Here is a 27,856-nt window from a genome sequence, read left to right on the forward strand (position 1 = left end):
ATGATACAAAAGAACTTATTTATAAAACAGGAATAGGGAGTTCCCCTTGTGACTCAGTTGTAATGAACCTGACTAGTATCCATGAGGACATGGGTTCAGTCCCAGGTCTTGATCAGTGGGCTAAGGATCTGGCATTGCTGCAAGCTGTGGTGTACATCGCAGACACGGCTGGGGTCGCACGTTGCTATGGCTGTAGTGTAGGCCAGCAGCTACAGCTCTGATTCGACCCCTGGCCTGGGGTTAACTTGGGTTAACTTCATTTCTAGCAGTAGGCATCTTTGCTGCCTCTGGACATGGCCGTCTGAGTGTAGAATAGGCATCTTAAAGCTAACACACTTAGATGGACTCTTGACTCCCTCACTCATCCCATCCACCACCCCCCAACCAGCTCTTCCCCAGTTTCTCTTGCTCAGTCATAGGAATACCATTCTACTAGTTGATCAGGCTAAGAGTTTTGAAATCAGCCTTGACGCCCTTCTAACACTTCTTATCTAGTCGCCTATCTGTTGCTTTAACAACCATGCCCAGCATGTGCCACCACTTCCCTCCCTGCCTCTATAATCCTGGTCTAGCTTTCTGGATGCTGTCACCCATTCCTCAGTAATTAAGGTCTCTATTTTCCTTGGGGATTTCTTTACTCAAAAAGTGGTCTTCTTGGGAGAGTTCTCATTGTGGCTCAATGGTAAAGAACCTGACTAGTATCCATGAGGATGCAGGTTTGATCCCTGGCCTCGCCCAGTGGGTTAAGGATCCAGAGTTGCTTTGAGCTGTGGTGTAGGTCTCAGACGCAGCTAGGATCCCGCATTGCTGTAGCTGTGGCATAGCTGGCAGCTGTAGCTCTGAATCCACCCCTAGCCTGAGAACTTCCATGTGCCACATGCACGGTTCTAGAAAGAAAGAAAAAAGAAGAAAAAGAAAAGAAAAGTGGTCGTGTGATTTTAGAATGTGAAGAGCTGCATTTAGGAATCATCAATGTGAAGCACAGTTGCTATTAATGACATCATCATAAGGTCCCAGAGCGTCAGAGATGCAGCTTAGAGCATCACTATGCCACATGTGGGTCATGAACCAGCAGCCATCATTTGAAAGACCATTAGAAATGAAGAATCTCAGACTGCCCCAGTCCTGCAGAATCAGAATTTCCATATGAATCTGTGATTGGTATGCTTGTTATTCATATGTTTGAGAAGCAGAATTAGAGGACATTTAGTCCAACCCCCTCTCCTCCAACATACACACACACACACACACACACACACACACACATAACACAACAAATGCTGTATAGATAAGGAAATTGAGACATGGTGTATTACACACGAAGACACAAAGTTGATTATTTGCTATCTCTCACAATGAGGGGCATTTCCTCAGCTGTATTCAAAGAAATCAGTTGAAAGAACTTACCAAGTGATAAACCTCTAAAAAGTTGTGCAGATCTATTAACTATTCCTTTGATCAGCAGTAGCTTTCTTCACATGCACTCTTAAAAGCTAAGAGATTAATTATGCAGCAGTTTGCCTCAAAACACACTCCTTTGATTTGGATTTAATGGTCTATCTGTGCATTTTGAGAAAACACCCTGCTTATCTATTCCAAGTTCCCACTTGACTTTTCCCAGTCTTGACAAACAGAGCTTCCACTTCCGCATTACCTATTTCATGTATTTTCTAAAAAATACACCGGCACAGAGTTATTTTTTCTGCCAGCCAGATGTTATGTCAGAATGCTTGAGGAATATTTCCAAAGCCACCTCAGAAGGTACAATACATACTCACGTCTTTACTGCCAAGAATGCAGTCTCTGTTTTCTCTCTTATATTATAAATGCTCTTGGGCAGGTCTGAGTGTTTCTGGTTGTTGTTTTCAATGCTATTCCTGAGTGTATCAGAAATATACATGGTGTAGGTTGCAGACGCGGCTCCGATCCCTTGTTACTGTGACTCTGGCGTAGGCTGGCAGCTACAGCTCCAATTCGACCCCTAGCCTGGGAACCTCCATATGCCGCAGGAGCAGCCCAAGAAATAGCAAAAAAAAAAAAGACAAAAAAAAAAAAAAAAAGAATAGAAATATACATGGGCAGCATTGTTGATCTATCACCTTTGGCTTAACTCCACTGGAAGCAAGGTAACAAGCAAAGAGAGAAGCATCTACCTAATCCATAGCCTCAAAATGACAGAAACTTAAGGAGGAATTGACCAAGCTATTAGGAAATTGGCATTGCACTTCATGATGAGGGATTTTAATATACCTCCTGACCATTGCTAAATCAGATAGACAAAACAATTCAGTACAGACATGGAGAATCTAAGGACACAGTTGAAAATCCTAATCTAACTGACTTTAAAAGGACACTTAAAAAGAATATATATACTTCACTTAATATGAGACTCTCTAGTTCCATCCATGTTGCTGCAGATGACATTATTTTGTCCTTTTTATGGCAGAATAGTATTCCATTGTATATATGTACCATGTTGTAAGTCAGTCTACTTTAATAAAAAGATAAAAAATAAAAAAATTTAAAAATATATATATATATATATTCCTGAATCCCTTGGCTGTACATGAGAAACTTACACAATATTATAAATCAACTATATGTCAATAAAGTAATAAAATTCAAATTAAAATAAACATGAAACTGCATCTAACAGAGAAGTCACATTCTTTTTAAGAATACATGGAATTATTACAAAAATTGCTCACTTGCTGATCCAGAAAGCAAGTTTCAAAAGAATTAAATTATATAGAACATATCTTCCTGACTACAATACAAACAAGATAGAAATTAGTATTCAAAGGATACTAGGAAAACTCATAATTTAGGATATTAAATAATGCTTTTTAAAAAATACATACTTTTAAAAGGCTTGTGATATCAAAAAAGAATTCATAATGAGTCTGTTCTCTAAGGGGGAGGGAGCAGGGTAGATAGGGAATTTGGGATTAATAGATGCAGACTATTGCCTTTGGAATGTAGCCAATGAGATCCTGCTGTGTAGCACTGGGAATTGTATTTAGTCACTTATGTTGGAGCATGATCATGGGAGAAAAAGGAATGTATACATGTATGTGTAACTGGATCCCCATGCTACACAGCAGAAAATTGACAGAATGCTTTAAACCAGCTATAATGGAAAAAAAATCATTATGTATAAAAAAGTAAAATAAAAAAGAATTCATAATGAAAAATGAAATATATTTAAATGATAATGAAAACATTGCCTATTAAAATTTGTGGACTGCAGCTAAAACTGTGCCTAGAATATTTAGCTTTAGAATCATTCTATTAAAGTAGTACTTGCTGTGGTCCAGCGGCTTAAGGATTCAGCATTTTCTCTGCAGCAGCTCAGGTGGCTTTGGAGATGTGGGTTTGGTCCCCAGCCCGGTGCAGTGGGTTAAGGACCCAGCATTGCCGCAGTTACAGTATAGGTGCAGTTTCAGCTCAGATTCAATCCCTGACCCTGGAATTTCTATATGCTGCATGTACAGCCAAAAAAAAAAAAAAAAAATTCTGTTAAAAAATAAGAAAGACTGAAAAGTAATAATCTAAACATTGTATTCAAGAAGTCAGAAAAATAGAACAAAGCCAAAGAAAGCCATGGGAAGGCAATAATAAGACAAGAGCAGGGTTTTTTTTGTTTTTTGTTTGTTTGTTTGTTTTGTCTTTTTTAGGGATGCACCCACAGCATATGGAAGTTCTCAGGCTAGGGGTCGAATCAGAGCTGAAGCTGCCAACCTACACCACAGCCACAACAGTGCCTGAGCAGAGCCACATCTGCAACCCACACCACATCTCACAGCAGTGTGGGATCCTTAGCCCACTGAGTGAGGCCAGGATTAACCCATGTCCTCGTGGATACTAGTTGAGTCTGTTACCACTGAGCCATAACAGGAACTCCCAAGGGCAGAAATTTTATTAAATAGCAGAGGTATTTAATAACAGAGGTCTGGAGTTCCCGTCGTGGCGCAGCAGAAATGAATCCGACTAGGAACTAGGTTGTGGGTTCGATCGCTGGCCTCACTCAGTGGATTAAGGATCTGGCGTTGCCATGAGCTGTGGTGTAGGTCGCAGATGCGGCTCTGATCTGGCGTTGCTGTGGCTCTGGCGTAGGCCGGCAACTACAGCTCAGATTAGACCCCTAGCCTGGGAATTTCCATGTGCTGCATGTGCAGCCCTTAAAAAAGACAAAAAAAAGATAACAGAGGTCAACAAATTCTTAGAATGGTTCTTTTCACTAACAATTTTTAAAGAGTAAAAGATAAGGAGTTCCCTGGTGGCCTAGTAGTTAAGAGCTCTATGTTGTCACTACTGTGGTTTGGGTCACCCCTATGGCTCGGGTTCAAGCCCTTGCCTGGGAACTTCTGCATGCCACCAGCATGGGGAAAAAAAAAGAACAAAAGATGAAACAAAAAGGAATAATTTTAAAAGGAGAAATGTAACAGGGGTTGCCAGGAAAGAATCTTATGACCAACTTCATACCAGTACATTTAAAACTTTTTTAAATGGACAGCTGCCAAGAAAGTTATCAGTGACTAAAGTCTAACTTGAGGAAATAAAAATAGAGAATTTGACCTTGCTTCCAAGTATGATACAGTCAATATTTTAAATTTTTGCACAATTAAATACCAGCCCCAGACAACTTTATGAGTAAATTCTACCAAAAATTTAAGAAAGATAAAATTTCCTGATTACATAAGTTCTTTCAGCACAACAAAAAGTACCCAGGAAGAAGGGAAGCAGCATTCTCTAATTTAGTTTACAGGGCTAGTATAATACCTCAAAATCAAAGGACAACAGCATGAGAAATAAAATAAATGGATAGTCCCCCTCTTGAGTAAGGATGCTGAAATCTGAAACAAAATCATCTTAATACACTGACACCAAGAATGCATTTTAGGAAAGGCAGTGCATATTTACCACGTTGAACTTATTCCAGACATGCAAATGTGAGTCAATGTCAAATAAGCTGGTAATGTAACTCATGTATGACCAGGTTAAAGACAAAAAACTACATCATCACCTTGTGGCCGACATGGGCCTTCCAGGATTGCAGAGTAGAGAAGAAAGACAGAATATGGAAAAGGGAAAGAGGAGAGTCCTTCAGGAACTAGCAAAAACTAAAGATTAGTTTTTATCTGTAACATTAGAAAATATGCCTGTGTAATGGACATAGACTTTATTCCCGTGAATGAAATCAATAAACAAATTCTTTTTAATAAAATGTGTTTAAAGTACCACACATGAAAGTTGTTATATATTTTTTTATAAAATAGCTATATTTCTTTATGCCTTTCCCCTGCAAAGTCTCAGAAAAGCCAAAAAGAATGTTTTTTAAAATCCTTTGCAGTATTCAAGTTCTACTTTGCAACCATAGAACTGAAAACACATTTGGAGTCACTTCAAATAACTTTCAGCATAGTTCACAAAAATGGCACACATTTTGCATCAGATGGATGGTAGATAGTCAATGAAAAACTAAAATAGGAGTTCCCGTAGCGGTGCAGCAGAAACAAATCCAACTAGGAACCATGAGGTTGCGGGTTCGATCCCTATCCTCACTCGTAGGTTGAGATCCGGTGTTGCCATGAGCTGTGGTGTAGGTCGAAGATGCAGCTAGGATCCCACATTGCTGTGGCTGTGGCGTAGGCCAGCAGCTATAGCTCCGATGAGACCCCTAGCCTGGGAACCTCCATATGCTGGGGGTACAGTCCTAAAAAAAGACAAAAGCAAAAAAAAAAAAAAAAAAAAGGAAAGGAAAAGCTAAAATAATGTGAAATTACAAACTTGTAAAATCAGTCAAACTGAGTGTATAGTCCCCCTGTTAGGGCCGATCAAGAATTTTCTAGGAATATTCTCTTTGCATGTTTCCCTTCAAATAATTCAGTATTTTTAAAATGTATCCAGTTTTATATTTATGGAATCAAGTGTTATGCCAGGATTTCAGGTAATTACATAAGACCAGAAAAAAGTGTTGCTGGTCTCTACTCTTTTTAAACCGGAAGTTGCATAGCCAGATATTGAGTTAGACAAGGTCTATAGTGTTGTCCCTTAATTTTCCATATTCCCACAAATCAGAGCTCCTCCAATGACTACATATTGGCTTCCTGGGGATAATGGAATTCCATCCAAAGCTCTGAAACCATAAACTGTAGACAACAGATGTTTGCTAAGCATTGGTGCATTTACAGGGTGTTTTTTTTTTTTTACCTCCCAGCTATTAAGTCCATTTTGAGGACAGTAGAGATTGTCGGTCCACTAACTGCAATAGGTTACGGAGCTTTCCATGATGTGTTTCTCTTCCTCTTCTGGTTCCTTGATAATCTAAAGGGGAACCAAAGGGAGGATTAAAGCAGCAGTGTTATTTTTGAATGTCAAGTCATCTAAAAGATTAATTTCAGCACCACAGCCCTATTGTATAAACCTGGGAATATCTGTCACATTATTTTTGTCTGGGGAAGATACATGAATGTTGGTGTCCGAGGTAGATGTGGCTGATTGAAATAGCTAAGGAAGAGCTCCCCATACCCACCAGGGACCTCTCACAGCTATGTGTGTGGACAGTGAAAACTCCTGCCCATTTTAAAAAGCATTTTTCTTCATTGAAGGCCACAGATGGCTGTTTAAATGCAAAGGGACGAGAATTATACATTCCAGGAATAAGCTACATGAGAAATCACCATTTAATTTTTTTTCTGAATAATAGTCCCAATGCACTGACCATAAGAGATAGAGGAAGTATTTTAAAGTTTAAAACTAGAGTTTAATATGCAAAATAGAATATAGATATCATTAAGAAACTAGAATCAAGATATTGAATAGAGATAAAAGAATCTGGTATTTAGAAAAGGGAATTCAGATACAATTAAATTGGGCCACACCTCATCCACCATCCCATCAGCAAATGATTTGATTCATTTAACAAAGATGGACAGCATGATTTCTGATCCTGAGAAGAACTCTGTGAAAGGAGACAAGAGAGTGCATGCTGGCCTGGAGCCATGCATGAGGGTGTGGGTGTGCGGAGAGGGCGTGCAGGATGCTGCAAGGAGAGGCAGAGGAGTGTCACGTGGGAGATGATGGGAGAGCTGGGTCACGGAGGGTGAAGAAGAGGTAGGGAGAGGTCAAGTCAAAGCTCTGGTGCTGGGAATAAATAAAGCCACATCTTTCAAGAGTGTTTCTAAACCATGGTGACTGGATTCATAAAGCTCCTGTTTGTTCTTGTCTCCTTCAGTGTTCACATATCCAGAAAATGGCACTGACAACTTCAGAGACCAAGCAAAGAACATAAACCACCAGGTATTTGTGGACGTCACAGAAGACTGACCAGACAGGGTCCTTAGATCATACTGTAGGTCACCACCCAAGTGAGTCATGAAATCAATTCACTGAGTCCCAGACCAGCACTTTTAGAGAATAAAGTTACGTAGCATAGGCAGCATGGAGTAAAACAACTATCACAGTTCATCCAAGATAAAAAGGATAAGTATTTACTTTATGCTTTTGTTTGCTGTGTATGTTACATACAAATTGATATACACTCTATATATCAAGTGTGTAGATATTTTATAATACATAAATATATATTATATTTTATGTTAATGTACAGATGCAATTAGAATAGAATAATATTACATAAAATGCTTGAGATTTGGATAGCAGAGTGAGTCATAAATTAAAAGAATATAGTTATATGCAGCCTTTGTTTATGTTTTCTATATATGGCATATATTTATATTATATGATTTATATTATATGTTACATATAATGATTTGATACATATCTCTTACATATTATATAATTTTATTATATATTATAAAGCATAAACATTTATACAACATTAACAATAATAGTTAATAATAACAGTTAGTAACACCTTTAAGATTCTTGTATAGTCTAAAAATCAGGGACACAGTAGAATCTACCTGACCATTGTGAGGTTCAAGAATGCTAATGCATGTAACATAATGCCTGGTGCACAGTAGGCTATCAAAAATGGTAGCTTTTATTATCACTATTGCAAAGTTTTATAGCCTGTAGGTAGTGATACCATATCATAAATTAAATCAGTATGATGCCAACATCTATAATTTTTCTACAACATAGGTGGACCGATTTCCAGATGAATATACCTAGGTCCCTTGGATAGGCTAGATAACAATTTGTAGGCTAACTGATTTAAAAGTCCATTTTAGGAAGTCAAAGTGGTTTACTACTATCCACATGACCCCTTTCTATAGAGAGAATATTCTCTTGCCTGGGACCAGGCCTCTATCACTTTCATGAACAACTGTGTCAAAGAAAAAAGTTAATTTGGGAGTTCCTGTTGTGGCTCAACAGTAACGAACCTGACCAGTATCCATGAGGAGGAAGGTTTGATCCCTGGACTCGCTCAGTGGATTAAGGATCCGATATTGCCATGAGCTGTTGCAGATGTAGCTCAGATTCCCCTTTGCTGTGTCTGTGGTGTAGGCTGGCACCTATAGCTCCAATTCTACCTCTAGCCTGGGAACTTCCATATGCCGTGGGTGCAGACCAGAAAAAAAACAAAAGTTGAAGAAAATTGTAGTATTTCTGACAAAGACTTCCACAGAAATGTTTTCAAATAGTTTGTAATGAAATCAAACTTAGCCAGGAAATTAAAAACCAACCCATATTTGAAACAAGGTCTTTAATACAAATATTTTAACACTTAAGATCCATATGTTAGAATTACATTTAATTTCTCCATTTCCTGTTTTATTTCTTCTCTCCATTTCTTCCTCCTTCCTTCTCTCATTTTTCTTTTATTTTCTCTTTCAGGGACCTCCTTCCAAAGACTCATTACAGATGAACACCTATGTTGCCTTGTACAGATTTATACCACAAGAGAATGAAGATTTGGAAATGAGGTAAACATATTTTTTAAAGGAAAAAAAAAAAGAGAGTGAAAGAAAACTTTAAAGTCAGTGTTCCATGTGAAAAAAAAAAAAAACTAATTCTATTTGTACTAACTCTAAATGCCTTAGATCAGTGATTCTCAAATGTTAGTGAACAGATTGCTGGCTCTATCCCACGAGTTTCTGATTTAGCAGGTGGGGCATGAGAATCTGCATTTCTGACTGGTCTGCAGGTGATGCTGATGCTACTGGTCCAGGGACCACACTTTAGGAAGCACAGTTACCATATCATCAATAGAGCTGCTACTGGAAGTTTATACATAGGTTGAGCTCAAATGCACTTGGCATCCTGTGGGATCTAATAGGGACCAAAAATTTATTTATTTCGCAAATTAGTATTGATCGAAGAATCAAACTAAAACCCCATGTTTATTCTGCCAGACACTGGCAGCTACCCCTAGCTCGCACCCAGAGGTACTTCTGTGTCAGGAAACATCCCATTTCATGGTAACTGAAACATAGGAAGACAAGAGATACTTGGGGCCCTCATGAGATCTGAACCTTTCTCTGTACCATAGTTTCCTTGTGTTTCAGGGGTAGTGCTTCTGGAGTCAGTCCTGTGTTCACATCCTACTTACTGTGTGACCTTAAGTAATTTATAAACATCTTGTTACTCTGGTTTATTTGCTCATAAAAGAGGCATCACGACCTTTTCTCTTTACAGCATTTTTGAGGATGAAATGAATAAGGTTCATAAAGCGTGTGTCACAGTCATTGTAAACACTCAGAAACTAGTTGTCATTACAGTTTTTGTATTTGTGTTCATTGGCTTATCTCAAAGAACAGACCTCATTCCTTCCTTCTGTTCATGACCCAAAAGACAAGTAATCGCAAGAGAAGGCTTTGGTGTTTTTCAGTCCTAGAGCAGGACACAAGGGGCTGCTTTTCCAACCAAATGGACCCTTAGAAATGAGTTCTTTCCTCTTCAGAAGAGAATGAGGAGATAATTTAGCACAGAAAACCATCTAAATATCAGAACATTAGGGAAATAGCCTCCATTTGGGGATAGGTTCCACTTGTCTGAATGCCACGCAGGCCACCTTCTCAGTCACCGGATATTCCTTGCATATGGCTTCTAGAATGCTTTGTGGGCTTGTCCACATCTCAGGTCTATGCTGTTTCCTCTGCATGGCCCCTCTAGTAGTTACCCAAATGTGGTTCTCATTTGGTGAAATCAGCCTTCTCCTCTTTTCCTTTCCCCAAAGCCCCTTAAAGGAGAGATCTACCAACAGCCTGTTTCCCCAGTCCCTTGTGCCATTGGGGTCAACCTCAGCAGCTCAGCTGCCCCTCGTGACATAACACTCAACAAGACTCCATAGCAGATGTGGGTGTCCTGCAGGAGTCTGGCAACTCCCTCTGCTCACACCCAAGGTCAGCTTTGTATTTGTCTGTGGACTTCTTTTGGGGCCTTTCCAGAGCAGAGTTCAGGCCTAGTTCCTGGTTCCTTAGATTTGTTCAGACAGTTAGGCACTTATACATCTGAATTTTCTCATCCTGGAGAAAATCACCATGCTGAATCACTAACTGGGGTTGTAAATGTTACCTGCACAGCCTGGCTTAGGTGCAGCAGGAGGAGATGGCATTTATCCGGTGAGGTCCTATTACATCAAAGATATAGCAAACCTGCTCATCAGAAAACATCGTTGGGGTGTCCTGCCCTCAGCTGACAGTCCACCACTAACTATCTGCTGATATTATCATTTGGGTTTTTAGAATTTAAAACTTCACAACCCCTCATTGTGTGGGTCACACAGTTTTATATTAGGAAGTTGTTTTGTAGTCATCAGATGGAAATACAACTCCAGAGAAATCTAGAATGTTCTGGGGGTACTGAGGAGTAAGGTATGGCTGCCTGGTGGCAGTCGTAAGTTTTTGTGCTTCTTTTAGTCGGTCACAGGCCATTAAAAGTCAAGTTGTCTGGTCACGAATCAAACGTTTACAGTCTGCTTCAAGGCAAACAGGACTATCCATTCCCAGGAGTGGAGTGTCTGCATTGCATAGACTGCAAGATTAGAGCAATAAATCATACTTACATTTTTTTTTTCAGAGAGATTGTAGGTTCCCATTTTAAAAGCCAAGCACTTGATTTAGAATGTGAGAGGCAGTGCTTTGGGGATTTAGTATCATTCCCTGAATGAACTGGGGGCTTTGTGAATTATCTTTTTCTCCTTAAAACGTAAGGCAGAAAAAAATCCTTTTAACCAAACACCATTCTTACCCACCTGCATTCTGATCCTGGGAAGTACACTGGGTATTGTCCTTAGGAAAGAGAACAAAGGATGTGAGAATACAGGGAATGTTAGGGGTGTGGGCTTGAGGGCAAAGAAAGGCCACTGGCAAAGCCAGCAGTCATAGATCAAGAGCAGATGGACCATCATTTCAGCAAGCATTTGTTATATATCTGTTCAATAATAAAGATTTTTCTGCCAGCAGCCAATAGTCCAGACCTCTCTACAGACTTCTGTAATCACATCCCTACCTGCCTACCCCAGGAATGCATGGCACTCAGCAGCATTACCCACCCTCCCACAAACCTGCTCCCTAAAGTGAATGATGTCACCATCTTCCCAGGCTCCAAACCAGCCACTTGAGGCTTCTGTTTACCTAATACCCAGAATGTAATTAATGTTCAGTTCCTACTCGTTCTCTTTGCCTAAAATCTATTTTATCCAGCTCCACCTTTATCTCTCCCCTAGATTATTGTGGCAGTCCCTACCTGGTGTCTGTGTTTCTAGTCTTATAACCACTCCTGCCTTCCCATTTATTTGGGGTAGAGAGAAGACTACAATGACAGCACAGTGTACTGGAAGTCATCTAAGCTTTAATGTCAGATAAACTGTATTCATATCCTAGCTCCTCTATGTTCTGACAGTAAGGAATGTTATTTTACTTTCTGAAACCCTTTTTTCTTACCTTGAGAATAGGGATAATAGGGCCTTCCCTCCTAGGATGCTGTGAATAATTAAGATAACAATATCCAGTACATAGTACAAGTTAAATAATATTAGCTCCAATCACTTCTATTCATACTCCATAGTAAATGTTTCCTTTTCATACATAAGAAATGAGAGAGAGAATTAACATATCAACATGGATTCACTGAACATTTAAAAGTAAAAAGTGCAGGCATCACTTGATGTAGATTTAAGCCCTAGCCAAGCCACTCACTAGCTAGGTAACCCCCTGAAGCCTAAGTTCCATAAGCCACCTGAGTCTACTTCTACACTTGTGAAAGGAGATAATTATTGTTCCTGACTTAGTTCTGTTCATGACACACATATTCTTTTTTTTTTTTTCCCACTCTACAGCATGGGGACCAAGTTACACATACATGTAAACATACTTTTTCCCCCCATTTTGGGTTATAATGTATGTATCTAGACATAGTTCTCAATGCTACACAGCAGGATCTCATTGTAAATCCATTCCAAGAGCAATAGTTTGCATCCATTAACCCCAAGCTCCCGAGCCCTCCCACTCCCTCCCTCTCCCCCTGGGGAACCACAAGTCTATTCTCCAAGGACACACATATTCTTGTTTAAAACTCTAGTGTCCTCCCATTTCCTTTGGGTCAAGACCAGAATATTTATAGGAGCCTCTAGGACTTACACAGTCTCATCCCTGGTGACTTCTCTGGTTTTTCTTGTACCTCTGTTCCCCTCACCTGTCTGTTCCATCTTTTATTCCCCAAAAGAACCACACTACCACTTCCAAGGAATTTTCCTTCCTGTAGCCTGCTCCTCCCCTCCGACCACACCATCACACACACACACCCTCTTCCAGTTGTCTATTTTGCACCCACTAGATCTCAGCTCAGATTTTATTTCCTTTGTTCAGCCTTTCCTGACACCCGCAACCTAGGTGAGACCCTCCGTTTATACTTTTTATGACACCGTATTTCTTTCCTTCAAAGCGCTTAGCTCACCTTGTATTTGTGTATTTTGTTTTGGGTTTTTTGTTTTGTTTTGTTTTGCTTTTTAGGGCCACACCCGTGGCATATGGAGGTTCCCAGGCTAGGGGTCGAATCAGAGCTACAGCTGCCAGCCTACACCACAGCCACAGCAATGCAGGATCTGAGAGCCACATCTGCGACCCACACCACAGCTCATGGCAATGCCATATCCTTAAGCCACTGAGTGAGGCCAGGGATTGAACCCACAACTTCATGGTTCCTTGTTGGTTTCGTTTCTGCTGTGCCATGATGGGAACACCGTATTTGTGTATTTTGGAATTATTTAGTTAACTTTATCTTGCAAAGTCCATGAAAATAAATCTATTTGTGCTAACCCTATGTCTCTGGAGTGTAGTATAGTTCTTGAAACATAGTAGATGCTTAATAAATATTTCATGGATGGATGAATGAGTATTGTAGAGATTAAATGAATGAACTGATGTTGTAAATAAATCCCATGTTAATATAATGGAAACTATAAAGGAGAAGCAAATCCAGCTCAGAGGGGTTAACCAGGACCTGTTCCTTGGAGGAGATGGGCCTTGAGCCAAGGATGAGTATGATTTGTCAGGAAGGAGTTGTAGAAAAAGAGACCAAAAGTAGCCTATAGTCACAGTCACAGAGAACGAAAGGTTCAAGACAATTTGGAAAAAGCCCTGCTAAGCCTTTACTGAAACACTCACAGTTTGGGGATGGAGAAATGGGCCTCACCAAGGAAGAGCCCAGGGTGCTACCTCCTTATTCTTAGGTCACTGAGTACTCTCTTAGAATTATTGTGGTCCTGTCATAGTCTCCAATGCTGTCTAAAGGCAGAGGCTTCACAGTCTGCTATGCTACAGTTTCAGTGCAAACTACCTTAATAAATTCATCAGCTATTACCTACCCAAATCTCTGGCACTCACAGACAATGGTAATACTCTATCTTCTCACCATCATGGTCAGAGAATAGGAGAGAACAAGGGCACAAGGCAGAAAGGAGCAGTGTCCAGGAGTCAGACCTGGGTCTACCTTCCAGCTCTGACACCTACTAGCTACATCAATTGGAACAAACTGTTTAACCTCTCAAAGCTTCAATTTTCTCTTTCTTAGGGAGATTGAGTATTTAACAAGAAAATTTTTTTTACTTCTAGGTATTTTTTAACTTCCTCTTTGACTTCTTCAGTGATCCATTGGTTGTTTAGTACCATGATGTTTAGTCTCTACGTATTTATATTTTTTTGCAGTTTTTTTCTTGTTATTGATTTCCAGTCATATAGCATTGTGGTCAGAAAAGATGCTTGATATGATTTTAATTTTCTTAAAGTTACTGAGGCTTGATTTGTAGCCCAGGATGTGATCAGTCTTAAAGAATGTTCCATGTGCACTTGAGAAGAATGTGTATTCTGTTGCTTATGGATGGAATGTCCTATAAATATCTATTAAGTCCACCTAGCCTAATGCTGCATTCAGGGCCAGTGTTTCCTTATTGATTTTCTGCCTGGATGATCTGTCCATTGCTGTAAGTGGGGTGTTAAAGTCCCCCACTATTATTGTGTTATTGTCGATTTGTCCTTTTAAGGTTTTTAGCAGTTGCCTTATATATTGTGGTGATCCTATGTTGGTGTGTGTAGATATTTAAAATTGTTATATCTTCTTCATGGATTGATCCTTTGATCATTACATAGTACTCTTCCTTGTCTCTTAAAATATTCTTCATTTTAAGGTCTACTTTGTCTGAGATGAGTATTGCTACTCCAGCTTTCTTTTGATTCCCATTTGCATGGAATATTTTCTTCCACCCTCTCGCTTTCAATTTGTATGTGCCCCTAGAAGTGAGGTGGGTCTCTTGAAGACAGCATATACATGGGTCTTGTTTTTGTATCCATTCAGCCAGTCTATGGCTTTTGGATGGGGCATTTAGTCCATTAACATTTAAGGTAATTACTGATATGTATGTTCTTATTGCCATTTTATTAATTGCTTTGGATTTGTATTTGTTGCTCTTTTTTCTTCATTCTTCTCTTGTTCTCTCCTCTTCTGGTTTGATGACTGTCTTCAGTGTTGTATTTGAGTTGATTTTTCTTATTTGTTTGTGTATCAATTGTAGATTTTTGGTTCGCAGTTATTCTGAAATTTTGATATGAGTCTATATATGTATATGAGATTGTTTTAAGTTGTTGGTCTCTTAACTGCAAGGGCATCTCCAGTGTCCTGCACTTGTACTCCCTCTTCTCATGATTTCTGCTTTGGGTGGCATAATTGTGCGTGGATGTTTTCATATCTTTACTGTATATATACCTTTACTGTGAGCCTTGTCATTGTGGTATTTTTGTTTCTAGTTGCGGCCTTTTCTTTTCTGCCTAGAGAAATTCCTTTAGTATTTGTTGTAAAGCTGGTTTAGTGTTGCTGGATTCTCTTAGCTTTTGCTTACTTGTCAAGCTTTTGATTTCTCCTTCAGATCTGAATGAGAGCCTTGCTGGTTTAAAGTAATCTTCGTTGGAGTTTTTTTCCTTTCATCATGTTAAGTATATCATGCCACTCCCTTCTGCTCTGCAGAGTTTCTGCTGAAAAATCTACTGATAACCTTATCGGGGTTCCCTTGTATGTTATTTGTTTCTTTTCCCTAGCTGCTTTCAAGATTTCTCTATTTGTCTTTAATTTTGATCAGCTTGATTAATATATGTCTCAGGGTATTCCTCCTTGGGTTTATTTTATATGGTACTTGTTACACTTTCCAGATTTGAGTGAGTGGTTCCTTTCCCATGTGAGGGAAGTTTTTGGCTATTATCTCTTGGAATATTTTTTTCTGTCCCTTTCTCTCTCTCTTCTCTTTCTGGCACCCATATAATATGCATGTTGGTGCGTTTAATGTTGTCCCAAAGTTCTCTGAGACTCTCTTCATTTCTTTTCAGTCTTTTTTCTCTTTTCTCTTCCACATCAGCCATTTCCACTAATCTGCCCTCCACCTCACTTATTTGTTCTTCTGCCTCCTATATTCTGCAGTTGGCTGCTTCTAATGAATTTTTTATTTCAGTTATTATATTTTGCATCTCTTCTTGCTTAAGTTTTATATCTTGTCTCTCTTTGCTCAGTGTTTCCTGTAAGTTATCCATCCTTGCCTCCAGTTTATTTCCAATGTCCTGCATCACCTTCAGCATCAACAGTCTAAAGTCTTTTTCCTGGAGGCTGAGAATCTCCTGATCACTTAGTTGATTTTCTGGGTTTTTTTCTTTCTCCCTCATCTGAGTTATAGTTCTCTGTCTTTTCATGTTCATAGGTTTTTGGTGAGGTGACCTTTTTACAGACAATAGAGTTGTAGCCTCTCTTACTTCTGGCATCTGCCCCCCTTGTGGCTGAAGTTGGTACAGGGGCTTGCTGTAAGCTTCCTGATGGGAGGGGACTGGTGCCTGCCCACTGGTAGGTGGAGCTGACTCCTATCCCTCCGGTGGGTGGGGCTTTGTCTCTGGGTGGGATTAGAGGTAGCTGTGTGCCTGGGGGTCTTTGGGCAGCCTGTTTACTGATGGGCGGGGCTGTGATCCCACCTGGATTGTTGTTTGCCCTGGGGCTTCTCAGCACTGATGGGTGGGGCCAGATTTTCCCAAAATGGCCACCTCCAGAGAAAGGCAGCTGCTGAATATTCCCAAGAGCTTAGCTTCCAATGCCCTTCCCCCACAATAAGACACATTCATCCCTGTTTTCCCAGGAGGTCCTCTGAGAACTGCAGTCAGGTTTGACCCAGATTCCTATGGAGACTTTGCTTTGCCCTGGGACCCAATACACGTGAAAGTCTGTGTGCACCTTTTAAGAATGGGGTCTCTATTTCCCCCAGTCCTGTGGAGCTCTTGCACACAAGCCCCACTGGCCTTCAATGCCAGATGCTCTGGGGGCTCTTTCTCCCAATGCCAGATCCCCAGGCATGGGGACTTGATGTGGGGCTCAGAACTCACTCCTGTGGGTGAGTCTCTGTGATACAGTTACTTTCCAGTCTGTGGGGCTTCCTACCCTGGATATATGGGGTTGCTTGTATCACATAATCACCCCTCCTACCTCTTGATGTGGCCTCCTCTTTGTGTTCTGGAGTAGGATATCTTTTTGAAAGTTTCTGGCCCATTTGGTTGAAGATTGCTCAGCATTTGGTTTTAATTTTGTTGTTTTTAGGAGAGAAGTTGAGCTCTAGTCCTTCTATTCTGCCATCTTAATCCCATCTCTCCCATATCTTCTTAATTAGAGTTCTGCCTTAGGCTGCTTTGCTTCATTTCAAGATAATTTTTTTTAAATGTGAGTTTCATGCCCAGTACAAAGTGAGATATGCAATATAGTTTAGATACCTTCTCTTCACAATTTGTATCATTTCACAATGTGTCTTTTTTTTCCTGGTCTGCTGATTAATTACCCTAAAAATATATAGAAAATAAAACACAGTTAAAGGCTCTCTCTAGCCTTTGAGTATGTTCAAGAAGACTTTATCTAATTGGTCTTGAATTAGGAGGCTGTGACACTGCCCCTCATCTCCTCACTAGGTTTTTCAGTTGCTCACATGACATGCTACAGGTGTGGAATTTTACCACTGATATAGGAGATGTGATGCTATCATGGGAGGGATCTCCAGACCACTGCTGATGATTCGAGGTCTGCTAATGTTAAAGAGCCACCCAGGTTCCTTTGTCTGAGAGTAATGACCTAGTATAGTAGATAACCTTCTGTCATTAAGGATCTTATACAGTTTTTACCAATAACCCTTATTATGAAGTTTTTGATGAACCCTTAAAATTACACTTTATGGAATGCTGACTTAATTCATGAGCAAGGCTTTTTAAAATGCTGCTTGAAATACAAACTAGAGAACTCCATTATAGTCAGCACTGGCATCATTATCATCCTACACTGCCTGGTGAACTCACAAAGGCCATGTGTCAGTCATTTCTTGGCCAAATGTATGAGTACATGTGTGTAATACACACATATGCACATACACTCCTCATAGATATACACAAACTCACACACTTTCATTCACACATTCAGATATTAACTTACACACACAAAAACACACACGTGCGCACACTGTTAGCAAAAGTTTGATAATGCATGTTTAGCCTTTTGATGAAAATAAGTCCCACCTTCCACATGTACAGCATAACCAACCTCATTATCCTGCAGTGCTTCTGGGTTCAGATGTCTGCAAAACATTCTTGGAACCATCACTTACTATTCACACCAACACATCTTTTTAAAATCAATATAAATAACTTCAGTGGCTTTGCCAAGTTGACATATAACTTAAATAATCAGCAGATATAAGTACTTTGAGTAAGTACAAACCCCCAAAACATCATAGGGACTCTGAAAATTAAAGATCAAGAGTAAATAAGAGACTCAGAGTCCCAAATACATATTTTAGTGACCATATGTGACTATTCCAAAGAATCCATTTTGGTTTTCCACATTTAAGTCATTTTTATTTTTATTAGTTCTCTCCAAACAGATTTATATGATAATGGCCATGTTTCATAAGGGGAAAAAAAAGAGAGAAAAAAATTCCTATATGCCAAGAGAGGGAATTAGGGGACTGCTTCTTGAATATTATTACATTTTAGGAGAGACGCAAATTAATTGCCACTCAGTATGTGTGTGGCAGAACGCCTAAGTTTACAGGGCTTAAAAGAAAAACGTATCTTCTTCTGTAACCCCAAATTAGATTCTTGATTTAGATTCTTGAATTGCCAGACTCTTTCTTGGAAGCAATGAGTCCTGGATTTTTCCGTGGGCACGTCTGAACAAAACCAGGCAACCACTTGTCTTATTAGCTAATATTCACAAGAACCTCTGGAGATGGGATGGCCTGAGCTCACCTCTTTCTGATTTATTGAAAGCTTCACTTGAAATCAGGTTAAAAGGAATTTTAACCCTTGTGTGGCTATTTCCAGTATTTGTTTTACCTACCCACCACTCATCACACGTGTGAATGTGTACTCCCTGCAGGGTGAACAGTTCACAGGTTTGATCCTGAAAGAGGTCATAAGGCTGGGGAACCCTAGATGAAAAGAGTAGACCAGAAAGTACCTCCAATGTGAGGTTTTCTGTGCAGGGAGGTAGTCTAGGATGCGCTTCTGTACCTCAAGAAGGCACTGAAACATCAATTAGGAGGGATCATTGCTTCCAACCACATCATCCCATTGCAGAATAGGATTGTGATCTAAAACTTAAAAGGAAGGGAGGAAGCAAACTAATATTTAGGGAGAATTTACTATGTATCAAATTATTTATGATACATCATTTCATTTAATCTTCAAAAAAAGAAGAAGAAAGCATTGAAGTATCCTTGGGAGGTCAAGGAAGGCTTTGCAGAAGGTAGCATCACAGCCAAGCCAAAGCTTCCAGAAAGAGAGGACATAGGTGCCCACCAGCTTGGTTAGTGAGAAGTCTTTCTCTTTCCAGGGAGGAAAGGATAACAGAAGAATAAGTTAAACTATTGAACAAGAGACCCATGCCAAATGCAAAACAATTGCAAACCCCATTACAAAAGAAGTAGTGGAAATTCATTGCAGAAGCATATTTAGATTCCTGTATTCATTCCAATTCTCATTTGGAAAGGCCATCTTAAAATGCAATAAAGTAAAATTTTAGCCAGGGGACACCTAGCTGTTCAGTTCATATTCCAATGAGACAATTTATGGTCCTTTACCCTTTAGAATTTAGAGGGAGAACCAAGTCCACAAGTAGAAAGTGGAGCCTCAGAGCTGTTACCCAGGAAGGAAGACTCTTGGTCCACTAGTTTTTCTCCTACCCCAACCCTTCCATCCTTCTTTAACTATGAGGTTTTCTCTCAGGTAAGGTTGACAATTTATGTTAATCAGCAGATTCAGATAATGTACTTATCCCACTTTGGCCACTCACATCACTCCTTGTAAGTCTTTTAGGATTTTTAGGTCTAGTTTGAAAGAATAGGAGGCTTGTGGTTTACAGAGTATGTTCATGAAAAGTCACCCCTGGTCAAGAGTAACTTCTAAAAATTAAGATAAAATCATAACCATTGTATAAATATAAAATGAGCACATAGGAAAATTTTTATTTGAATCATTAATAAATGAGAGAACCAGTGTGAAGTCACATCTGGTTCAAAGAAAAATTCACATTACCCATATGTAAGCAATTAGGAATGCTGATGTAAATTTACAAACAGTTGCAAAACTGGTCAGTATTCACAGGGAAATAGTTGACTACATTCTGCCAGATACAGTTCACTTGCATTTCTATGGATAAGAATGATTAGCGTTATCATCAATGGTTTATAACTTGCAGATGTACAACAGCTCAAAGACAATGAAAGGGGGAGGTGACCCAGAAGGGGTAAGTGAGACAGGACACTCAGATTGGTCCTTGTTTTTGCCCATTTCGTCTTCCAAATTGTCCCTGACAGCCCCTTGCTTCCTTTAACAAATCTATGAGGTTATCCAAGCGAGTAATGTTTTGCAAAGGAGAAAATTATGGTTAGGATGGTTAAGCCACATGTTACAACCAACCCATAAGAATCTCCTAGAGAATATTATTAAAACAGATATTCCTGGGCTGCACCCAGACCTAGAAGTCAAATCACACTTGGATATCTGCATGGTAAATGTTCCCCCCGAATTCTGATTATCTGCTGAATTTGAGAACAACTGTGACTTATCTGACTTCTCCAAAGATACACAGTGGTCCAGTGGCCAACCCCAAACCAAAATGCAGGTTTCCTTATATATAGTCAGTGCTCAGTATACTGGTCTGCATTGGGGTTTGGCCTGTGATTTATTTGGTAATCCTTCACTCTGTAAGGTTTATAAACCCTCCATAAAATAAGAAAGGAGAGCCCTTGAGACAGGGCAAGACAAAATAAGATTCTCTTGGTGTCTCGTTTCCATTCTCTAAGTACATTACTGCTTAGCAAATGCATCAACTTAATTAAAACTAAATGTAATTCTAATGCACCAATTTGATTTAAAAATAATCTTCACAGTCACCAGGACATCAAAATGCAATTAAGGCTATTTGAGGAAAGCCTCTGATGCATATTATGTTCTGATGCTGCACTATGTCAAGAAACCCAGATCTTCCCGAATGTCACTAATGTGTTTAGCAGCCTCCCTCTCACTCAAATGCCTTTTTCAATTAGGTTCTGGAGAGCGTGATCCATGACAGTTCAGGAACATTTACCAAATCCCCTCCAAATGGCCCTTTAGCCAAATGCTTTTTCTCTGAGCTGGTCTCTGGACTTGAGAAGGTACAGGCAGTCTTGTGGATGCCAGGCTTAAGACAAAATCAGACTGCAAAGTTCAGGAGTCCCTTGCTACCTACCTATGTGCCAGACTATAAAAGACTCTGGACCAGAACTATGGAAATTGAGAAATAGGTCCAGTGAAAAATCAAGCAGTAAATCTAAAATTAATGGAGCAGTTTGGCTGGCTCCTTTTTTTGTTCCCCTTAGCTTGGTTTTTTGAGGAGATCTGATTGGGTTGAGTGATGGTGATTGATGTAAGCTTGATTGGGGATTCTTTTTGCCTAACAAATGGGTAAGTATAAGAAATGTAAAAATGTCCCCAAATAGTTGCAAAGTAAAATGGACAGTTCTAATGAGTTATCACAGAGTTTGGGTGTTACAAGAGGCACTATAATCTAGTGGAGCTAGTGCTAGAATCAAACTCTGCCTATAAGTGGTAAAGTCTCTCTTAACCTTCCTTCTTTCTTTGTAAAAATGCTACTGGTCATGCCCACTTCATTCATAGAACAATGCTGTCCCCTCCAGCCTCTGTGGCTGCTCCTCAAGCCCTCCAGCATCTCCCATGCATCTCTGCTCCACACTGGGCCCTGCCGTACTTTTTGGTCACTAGCTGGAGTCCAGGGGCAAGAGAAATGGGGGGATGTGGGTATAAGCAGAGGGAACACTTTTACAAAGCTCTGAATCACATCAAAAGTCAGTGTCTGAAGCCCTTTAAGACAAGAAGTCAAAGACTATTCCCTGCCAGAACCTAAAAGGACACTCATTTAAAAGTACTGATTGCTGGGTTCTCTTGTGGTGCAGTGGGATAAGAATCTAGCATTGTCGCTGCACTGGAGGTCACTGCCGTGATACAGGTTTGATCCCTGGCCCAGGAACTTCCACATGCTGTGGGCACAAACAAAAAAATAAAAATAAAATAAAAGTACTGATTACAAAATCCTCTCATTTCCCAATGAAAAAAATACATTTTTAGGAGGATATTAGAGTTTTAAAGCCTTTATTGTATATCACCAACAGTACTAAATGCATTCCACATATGCATTTTCATTTAATTCCTGTAGTAACTTTGCAAAGTAGATGTAGTTCACTGTGTATAAAGATATGTATATAATGCATAGCATGTAATCATGTAAATATAATTGAGGTAGTTGAATCTCAAAGAAGCACATGTGTTTAGAATTTTTGTTTGGGTCAGTTCCACACATATTTGTGCCCCTCTAGCATATTTCTTCTCATTTAGCAATGACATTTACTGTAATTACTAGTTTACACATCTTTCCCCTTTGAGATCACCACCATCTTGAGGTCAGGAACTATGTCTTTTTTTTAGCATTTTTTTAGTTTATTTTTTATTAAAGTATAGTTGATTTATAATGTTCTGTGTAACTGTGTCTTAACCATAATAGCCACCATCTTTGTGGGCTTATCTTAATATGCTTCACATATATTAACTCATTGAACCCTCAAATAAAAATTGAGGTAGGTACCATTATTATCATCACTCGACAGATAAGAAAACTTACGACATAAGCATTCAAAAAATCCTTGAATGTCATCTAATTTCCTTTGGCTCGATAGGCAGAGATGGAGGGATAAAGACAGACAAATTTCCTTTGTAGTCAAAAATATTCAGTACATCCAAAGCATTATGGTATAGCACAGGGAACTCTATGCAATATCCTATGATGAGCTATGTGGGAAAAGAATCTGAAATAGAATGGACATGTGTATGTGTATAACTGAATCACTTTGCTGTAGAGCAGAAATTACCACAACATTGTAAACCCACTATACTTCAATAAAACTTTTTTAAGGTGGGGGGAAAAACCCATTCTGAAAGCTGAGAACACCCAGAGCATCCTGCTGTGTCTGTAGGCTTCCATAGGCAGGCAGGAGTGAGGTCTCAGGTTGTCTCAGACAGTGGAAAATGTATTTCTCTGAAGCGGTGACCTCCTGGAAAGGATGTTGCTGTGTTCACCCCTAGAAATCTGTGCTTTATGTGGGGAACAGAGAGAGGTGGGCTGGGAGCCTCAGGACAGCTCACAATCCACCCTCCAGGAGCTCCCACCCATGGAAGACTAAACCATCTTCATACCATCTTGCAGAAGGGTTCCCTATAGATGGCCAGGCTCGCTTGCATCATTCATATGCTCTGTACACTGTGCCCTCTGAGTTCCTGAGACCAGTTTGCCTGGTGGAGGGTGAGATGAGTTGTTATGTCCAACTGGAAAATTAAGAAATGAAGGAGGCCGAGGACTGCTGGAAACGACCCCAGATAGCAGCCATCAAGTTCACATGCACATAGACATAAATACTTACAAGTAAACCCTGTCCTCCTCATCATGGTTGTGTAGTTAGCTTTTGTTATTTTATTCCTACTCTTGTTGATAGCCTATAGTTCCCTCATCATTTCAAGATGTTCCATAAATCATGATATAACCAACCTGAAAATCTTCCTCTGGGTTTAAGACCAATTTTATTGAACAAACAAAAAGAATAGGCCAGCTAAGGTGTTCTGTCTGCTTCCAAATAGGAAATTCATGCTTGTATTGTTTCTGAAGTACATTAAACTTTCTATCAATGTGTTTAATTATGGGTTACAATATACAGAATTTTTACCTAAACTTAGGATAATCAATTGAATTAAGCAAAGGTAACCTCTTTTTAAGTACTTGGGAGCCTTATGAGTTCATCTCCAGAATTTGTAAATAAAGATAGTGTTAAATCATAAAATCTATGCATAAAGGAACATGAAGTCACCTGAAAGAAAGAAAATACCTTTTAGACCAGAACAGGACTTTCTTCGCGCCTGGAGTGTGATAATGCAAAATAAGAAAGAATTGTTTCATGGAAAAGGGCCTGGTCAGCCACAGAGGCATGAAACAGCTGTAGGCAGAGAGCCATTCATTTATTGGCAGTTTCCATCCTAGAACCAACCAAAAGGAAGAAGAATTTTAAGCATTATGCTTCCATTCCTCCAGGATCAATGGCAAGGCTCTCCCTTCCTAGAGTATGTGGGCAGAATGTTGAGTGTAGTTCTTTGATGACAGAATGTAGCACACTGACAGCACAGGTAGGAAAAGAGAACCAAGTGGAGTGCAGTTAGAAGTGAACTCACAGTTGAGAGTTAAAGGCTGCCACACGGGGTCACATGGGGCCACACAGAGCAACCAGGAAGTCAGGGGAATAGCAGCTGGAGCTGTAGGGGCAGCTTATGTATGGGCAGCAGCTGGAGTTAGTGAGGTTTCCCAGGCTCCCTGTGGATTAACTAATTTGAATAATTACACAGGCTCCAAGGCATAGAGGCTGTCCCTCGTTGTCTGGTACCTGGCCCCAGAGCACTTAGGGATGGAGCTGGTTCATGGTGCTCCCAGGGCATTCAAGCCCAATAAGGAAAGTGCTGTGGAGTGTTGATGTAATCATCTATTTAAGGGGAACTGATCAATCTCTTCTCAGAGTTTCAAGACTGAGTCAAGACATAATTTTAAAATAAATGACAAATATTATATTACACAGAGTGGTTTCATCTGGCATGTGTACTCTGATCGACTGCCTGTATCCCAGCGTGGGAAAGGATGCAGAGATTGCTAGGCAAAGCCAAGCAGGGTCACTTGGGCAGTGAAAACAATCCTCCAAGCCACAGGTTTGTTAACCCAAGTGTTAGAGAGTTGCTGCCTTGGATTCAAGAGCTGCCCTAGAGCAAGATCCTCCCCAAAGTGAAAAAGAGACATTAGCTGTCTCTGCCTGATGATTAGAGTATTTAAATCCTATCACTGAAATCTGGTATCAGTGGATATCAGAATAAGATGATATCTACTCTTCTATGACTGCATCCTGTTTATTTCCTCCATAGCCCTGAAGTCAGTTTGCAGTTATAAACTTGTTAGCTATATATACACTTTCTATATTTATTATTTATTAAATACTTAATTATGCATTTGCTTATTTATTATCCATCTTTCTCATTAGAAGATTAGCTCCAGGAGTTCCCGTCGTGGTGCAGTGGGTAAGGAATCCAACTAGGAACCATGAGGTTGCGGGTTCGATCCCTGCCCTTGCTCAGTGGGTTTACGATCCGGCATTGCCGTGAGCTGTGGTGTAGGTCGCAGATGCGGCTCGGATCTTTCGTTGCTGTGACTGTGGCTGTGGCGTAGGCCAGCAGCTACAGCTCTGATTAGACCCCTAGCCTGGGAACCTCCACATGCTGCGGGAGCGGCTGAAGAAAAGGCAAAAAAAAAAGAATATTAGCTCCACTGGGGCCTTTCCTCACCAAAGTAAACCCAACGCCAAGTAAAATTGTTCTTTCAGAGTCAGCATTCTGGAATATTTGTTGAATGGGTAGGTAAACAAAACAACAAAGAATAAAGGGACGAATAATTCTCTTCACTCACCAAGTGATTTTCAGATCCTGGCAGAGGTCTTTTGTAGGAAAAGGCAGAATCCCCATCACACTGTCATGATGTCAGGATGTCTGGTCTTTGCCATAAAGTTATAGCTTGTATTCCATTGAGTGCCTTATTCTGATGTGGGTCTAGTTCACATGGTGAAGTCATGGGCTTAAGGAATGTCCACCTCTGGGCCTGGTAAAGACTGTATCTCTCTCTAAGCATAAAAATAGAAGTTGGGGAGTTCCCGTCGTGGCGCAGTGGTTAATGAATCTGACTAGGAACCATGAGGTTGCGGGTTCGATCCCTGGCCTTGCTCAGTGGGTTTACGATCTGGCGTTGCCGTGAGCTGTGGTGTAGGTCGCAGACGAGGCTCAGATCCTGTGGTTCCTAGTTGGCTCTGGTTTAGGCCGGTGGCTATAGCTCTGATTAAACCCCTAGCCTGGGAACTTCCACATGCCACCTGAGTGACCCTAGAAAAGGCAAAAAGACCAAAAAAAAGAAGTTGGATTCAGGCAGCACTGTTTCACACCTTTAAGAAAAAGTACTTTTCCAAATCTTCAGCTTGATTCCCTACTTATAATTTCTACCAAACCATCAGCAAAGCCATTGTAGTTGATACTAACACATGGTTTCTTAGGTTACTAGGTTAAATAAAATCTGCTGGAGCTGGAAAGATTTTTCTACATCAGCTTTCATCCTTGCTGCTTAATTAAATCCCTCACCTGGGAAAAAAGTGATTTTTAGCCTTCTCGCTTTCTGTGGCATCAGCATGAAACTGTGACTGTTAAAATACCAAAATGCCAGTTGTGTTTAATGCCTCAGGTGCAACAAGCCTGTTATATTTGGAATCCCCTACAAAGATAGATATTAACCGAGAATTGAAAATGACAGCAGAGGAGATTGAACCAGAATAGCAAAATGAGCACACAAATCTACTTCCCTGCTTGCTTCAATCCCTTAAAATGTCAAAAAATATATGTTTTAAGAATACATCCATAATAGTACTAGAAAATAAATAATACTATCAGAGACCCACAAATCTTAGGAATTTCTTGGGAGGCTACAGCAAGTAGAGAACAAAGATGACCAGAGACCAAAGAATACTTGGGAAAAAACAATTTGAAATATACGAGCACATTCAAAGAGACGCTAAACTCACACCAAGTTCATTAAAGAACATGAACTCATGTCAGCTGAATTGCATTAATGGTCCCAATTCTTTACCATCCCTGTATATCCATGCCCTTTGCAGTGAGATTTAGCAATTCCTCTGACCACAGAGTTGCTTTCCCCAATAAAGTGAGGCAGAAATGATAATGTGCCAGTTCTGAGCCTAGACCTTAGAGGCCTTATGTGTTTTGCTTGTTTCCATTTGCTGCCCTGGCAGTCAGGAATGTCCAAGTTGGCCTTTTGGAGTATGAGAAACATGGAATACGGCAAAAATCACTTCAGTTATCCCAGCTAACAGCCAGTAGCATCCAAGACTGTCAGTGAGACTGTGAGGTTTGGGGCTTTTTGTTACACAGCATTATCACAGCAACTGTGTTCATAATACCATGTTACTACTTAGAATGAGCAATAGGCAGCAATGGCATTTGACTCTAGAATTAAATTATTACCTGTACTCTAAAGAAAGGGAAACTGCCCAAGGAGGGTACCTGTGTGGCCACATAATGGAGAAAGAAAGAAAATTCTGGACCTCCAGAGCTTTTACAGAGAGGGAGGGAAAGAAAAGGCAGCTCTATTTAGAGGAACATAAACTAATCTTCTCCCTTCCTAGGGTTAAGAAACCTGCCCTTGTTTTAGCCATTGAGGTGATAGTAGGAGGCCCCAGATTGCTTGTCTGCTATAGTTTCAAGTATCCAAAGATGAGATGCATCAATTGACACACATTGCTCTTTTAAACAGTGCCTGAAATTAGCCCTTACACACTGCAGATACGATGTATGTGAGAAACTTGTCCAACTATTTATACCCTCTGATTTCAGTCATGAATATGGAGAAACACAGGTGTTGGAGAAAAATCCCTTGACATAATGAAGGAGAAGAAATAAGATAAAAAGTAGACTAATCCTAGAGGAAACAAATTATTCAGTAAAGGGAGGAAATATTGTTTTAAATGTATAATATTATCCTCAGAAATATCCATCATAATAGTTCATAACATAAAGTAACAAATGTGAAAAGGAAACTTTGAGAAAATAATAAAGAACTCTTGGAAATTAATTGTTTTCCTAAAATTCTCAGTATCACAGTAAATAATATAAGAGACAAGCCCAAACACATAATAAGCAACCAGGAAGATTAAATTGAGCAAAATTTTAGAACATAGAGATTTCTT

General features: G+C 39.9%; 1 protein-coding gene across 1 annotated transcript in view; it reads left to right on the forward strand.

Annotated features, from left to right (window-relative positions):
* STAC (SH3 and cysteine rich domain) overlaps window positions 1–27,856 on the forward strand; it is a 119,215-nt gene that overhangs the window by 75,802 nt on the left and 15,557 nt on the right. The window contains 2 exon segments of the mRNA XM_003358355.4: window positions 7,238–7,302; window positions 8,806–8,894. Of these exon segments, the coding sequence (XP_003358403.2) occupies window positions 7,238–7,302; window positions 8,806–8,894 (154 nt within the window).

This window comes from Sus scrofa, chromosome 13 (assembly GCF_000003025.6).
Source record: "Sus scrofa isolate TJ Tabasco breed Duroc chromosome 13, Sscrofa11.1, whole genome shotgun sequence".
Lineage (NCBI taxonomy): Eukaryota > Metazoa > Chordata > Mammalia > Artiodactyla > Suidae > Sus > Sus scrofa.